The 4,497-nt window shown below is 34.7% G+C and overlaps 1 protein-coding gene across 1 annotated transcript in view; it reads right to left on the bottom strand.

Moving 5' to 3' along the window:
• The window catches only part of LOC137621391 (uncharacterized), a 52,752-nt gene that overhangs the window by 3,856 nt on the left and 44,399 nt on the right, over positions 1-4,497 (bottom strand). The window contains exon 3 of the mRNA XM_068351689.1: positions 283-445. Within this exon, the coding sequence (XP_068207790.1) occupies positions 283-445 (163 nt within the window). The remainder of the gene's footprint in view (positions 1-282; positions 446-4,497) is intronic.

Genomic DNA, 4,497 nt, shown 5'->3' with positions numbered 1-4,497 from the left:
AAAACCTGGAATAATGATATAAAATAAAATCGTGAAATAACAATACGAGAATCATCTACAAGCCAACGATCGAAGGCTTAAGCCGGCGTTACAATGACAATGGTCACCGGTACAGAAAACAGAAATATTGAAAAAATTCTTAAAAAGAAAAGATAAGAAAAAAAAAAAACTAACAAAACGAGAATCATCTACGAGCCAACGATCGAGTGATTGAACTGGCGTTACAATGACAATGGTCATCAATACCAAAAATTTAAAACCTGGAGTGAAAAAAAAACTTACCTGCTGTAGTGTGTGGGAGGGGCCGTCGAGGGGGGCTAGTGAAGGGGAAATACGGGGAGTCTGGGGCAAAGGCTCCCCCCGTCCGGGCCCCCTCCACCACCCCGCCGCCACCTCCCACGCCCCCAACGGCCCCAGGGCCTACGTAACTGCCGCCGCTGGCGCCCTGAAATCGTAAGAGAAAAAAAAATGGTTATGTTTTTTAGTGCTTCTTAATGTAAGGAGAGAGAGAGAGAGAGAGAGAGAGAGAGAGAGAGAGAAATGTAAACTATAAATAGGGGATGACAAATTATATTACACACACACATACATACATACATACATACACACACACACACATATATATATATATATATAATAGTTTTTACTTGATATATATGCATCCGTCTTTTCTTAATATCGTTTTTGATATCCCGTAGAACCTGGATCATCGTAATCAAATGTTTGGAAAAGAACAAGAGAGAGAGAGAGAGAGAGAGAGAGAGAGAGAAGAGAAATGTAAACTATAAATAGGGATGACAAATTATATTACACACACATACATACATACATACATACATACATACACGCACACACACACACACACACATATATATATATATATATAATAGTTTTTACTTGATATATATGCATCCGTCTTTTCTTAATATCGTTTTTAATATCCCGTAGAACCTGGATCATCGTAATCAAATGTTTGGAAAAGAACATTATACATTACAATGTAAAATATCAAATCAGAAACACTCTAAGTATTCTAGTAAAATCATAAAATCCAACACTACTTCTCCACTTTGTAACATGCACTTGTAAACCGAGCCAATACCAGGAGACAATATTCTAAAATTACAGACGTAGTGGAAAAAAAAACCATTTACCTGAAGTTACAATTTTCAATACAGTACTGTATACTTAGATTACAGGCGATGCAATAGCATCAAATACAAACTCGTGTTTTCCTAAATTGAACATTGAAGAATCAAATAACGCTGATCGGTGATGATTTATCACATGCAGTTTATATCTATTTGCTACCTCAATTTGCAAAAGATATAAACATATACATTAAACATTGAGAATAGCTAACAGAAGACAAAAATATAAGTAAAGCTATAAATAGATTGCAACGGCTATAATCATACATCAAACGTTCAGAATTGCTAACAAAGACATATACATAAATAAAACATTCAAAATAGATCGCAAAGGCCATAAACATATACATTAAACATTCAGAACAGCTAGAAAAGACCGAAACATAACTAAAACGATCAAAATAGATGGCAAAGGTCATAAATAAATACATCAAAGGTTCAGAATAGCTAACAAAAAGACACAATCATTAATAAAACGTTCAAAATAGATTGCAAAAGACATAAGCATAGACATCAAACATTACGAATAGCTAACAAAAAGACATAAACATAAATAAAAAGTTCAAAATGGATTGCAAAAGACATAAGCATAGACATCCAACATTATGAATAGGTAACAAAAACACAAACATAAATAGAACGTTCAAAATAGATTGTAAAGGCCATAATACATAGTTCAAACATTCACAATAGCTAACCAAAGATATAACATAAAAATAAAACGTTCAAAATAGATTGCAAACGATATAAACATGTACATCAAACGTTTAGAATATCTAACAAAAAGACATAATAAACATAAATGAAACGTTCAAAATGGAATGCAGATGACATAAGCATAGACATCAAGCGTTCGGAATAGCTAACAAGACAAAAACATAAAGAAAACGTTCAAATTTGATTGCAAAAGATATAAGCACAGACGTCAACTGTTCAGAATAACTAATAAGACAGAAAGATATAAATAAAACGTTCAAAATAGATTGCAAAAGATATAAGCATAGACATCAACCTTTCCGAATAACTAATTAGACAGAAAGATGTAAATAAAACGTTCAAAATAGATTGCAGAAGACATATGCATAGACATCAAGCGTTCAGAATAGCTAACAAGACAGATATAAATAAAACGTTCAAAATAGACTGCAGAAGACATATGCATAGACATCAAGCATTCAGAATAGCTAACAAGACAAAAACATAAAGAAAACGTTCAAAATTGATTGCAAAAGATATAAGCACAGACGTCAACTGTTCAGAATAACTAACAAGACAGAAAGATATAAATAAAACGTTGAAAATAGATTGCAAAGGCCATAACACATACATCAAAAGTGCAGAATAGTTAACAAAAGACAACGCATACATAAAACGTTTAAAAATAACTTGCAGAAGACATAACCATCGACATCAAACGTTTAAAAATAGATTGCTGGTCTAAAGGAAACACATCACAAGTCTGGAAACAAAGTCAATTCCGACGAATTCATACAAAAAAAAAAAAAAAAAAAAAAAAAAAAAAAAAAAAAAAAAAAAAAAAAAACGATTACTTTACAAGAAAAGTCTTGTTAGAGAAAAAAAAATAACGTTCTTTATGACCCCACAATATTCTGAAAAAAAAAATGTTTTGTAAGATAAAAAAAAATGTATCCAGTACTTGTTATTATGTCATCTACATACGTCACTACTGAGTACTCCTAAACACCAACCACAATTGAAATACATTACAACTGACAAGGTATTTTAAGAGACCAATAAGATATAATCTATCACAATATCAAAAGGTCGATAACAACAAATTCCAAGAACATAAAACATCGATCAGAATATTTCACAGACAACGAAAAAGGTAAAATAACCTTGGTAGTCTCACAGATCCCCAGCTCAAAACATCAAAGGCCGATATAAAATAATTCCTGAGAATACTAAAAGTCGATAAGTTTTTTCTTCCACCGCCTTTGCTTCCCCAACTTTCATTTTCACCCGGGGCAAAATCTTTATGGTAGTCATGGGAACTGGATGAGACCGAAAAAAGACGTCGGATATTTCATTACTTCCATGAGCATATCACGTTGAAATCGGTAAGCCTGAATCTGAATTGCTTTAAAGGTCAAGCGTGAATGGCAGAGGCAAGGGACGGGGACAATACCCTGGAGACTGACCACATACATATTTTCAACACCCTAGCTAAGACCAAGAAGGGCCAGGCGATGGGTACTGATGACTCAGAAGGTAAACGTACAGGCTCTATAAACTTATCAGAATGCTTTTAAAGGTCATTCATGGATGGCAGAGACAAGGAACAGTGCCAATACACAGGAGACTGGCCCTATATACATATCTTCAACACCTAAGCTAGGACCAAGATGGGCCAGGCAATGGCTACTGATGACTCAGAAGGTAAACTTACAAGCTCTAAAAACTTATCAGAATGGTTTAAAGTCATTCATAGATGGCAGAGACAAGGAACAGTAACATACCTTGGAGACTAACCACATATACATATTCTTAACACCCAAGCTAGGACCAAGATGGGTCAGGCAATGGCTAATGATGACTCATCAGGTAAACCTACAAGCTCTAAAACTTATCAGAATGGTTTTAAAGGTCATTCATGAATGGAAGAGGCAAGGGATGGTGACAATACCCTGGAGACATCATATGTACATATTTTTAACACCAACGCTAGGACCAGGAAAGATCAGGCAATGGCTACTAATGCCTCATTACGTAAACCTACAGGTTCTCCTACACTTCCCAGAATGGTTTTAAAGGTTATTCATGGATGGCAGAGGCAAGGCACGGTGGCAAGGCCTAGAGACTGACCCTATATACATATCTTCAGCACCCAAGCTAGGACCAGGAAGGACCAGGCAATGGTTGCTGATGCCTCACCAGGTAAATCATTGGACGGTCCTATACTAAAAAGAAACCTTGGACAGTCCTGAACTGGAAAAGGTTATTAGACTGTAATGAACTAGAAAAGATTTGATGAATGTTCCAGGATTAGAAAAATGTCATTGGGCAACCCTAAATAATATAAAAAAAAAAAAAAAAAAAAAAAAAAAGTCACTGGACAGTCCTGCATTGGAGGTTATTGTACGTCCTGGACTAAACCAAGGTCCTTAAACAGTCTATTTTTTAATAAACCCTCCCAAACAACCATAGCTTCAAATAGGGACTAAGACTCAATTGTCGTGTTAAGAACATCAAGGAATTATTAACAAAAAAAAATAATGAATAATAGAGACTATTAGCTTTCAACTCTAATCAATTTTTACGAGGCAGGAAACGAAAACAACACAATGAAAAATGCTATAACGCGAACATCAACGTGCTTTAAAAA

The sequence above is a fragment of the Palaemon carinicauda genome, chromosome 28 (genome assembly GCF_036898095.1).
Source record: "Palaemon carinicauda isolate YSFRI2023 chromosome 28, ASM3689809v2, whole genome shotgun sequence".
Classification (NCBI taxonomy): domain Eukaryota; kingdom Metazoa; phylum Arthropoda; class Malacostraca; order Decapoda; family Palaemonidae; genus Palaemon; species Palaemon carinicauda.
This window is presented reverse-complemented; position numbering and strand designations above follow the sequence as displayed.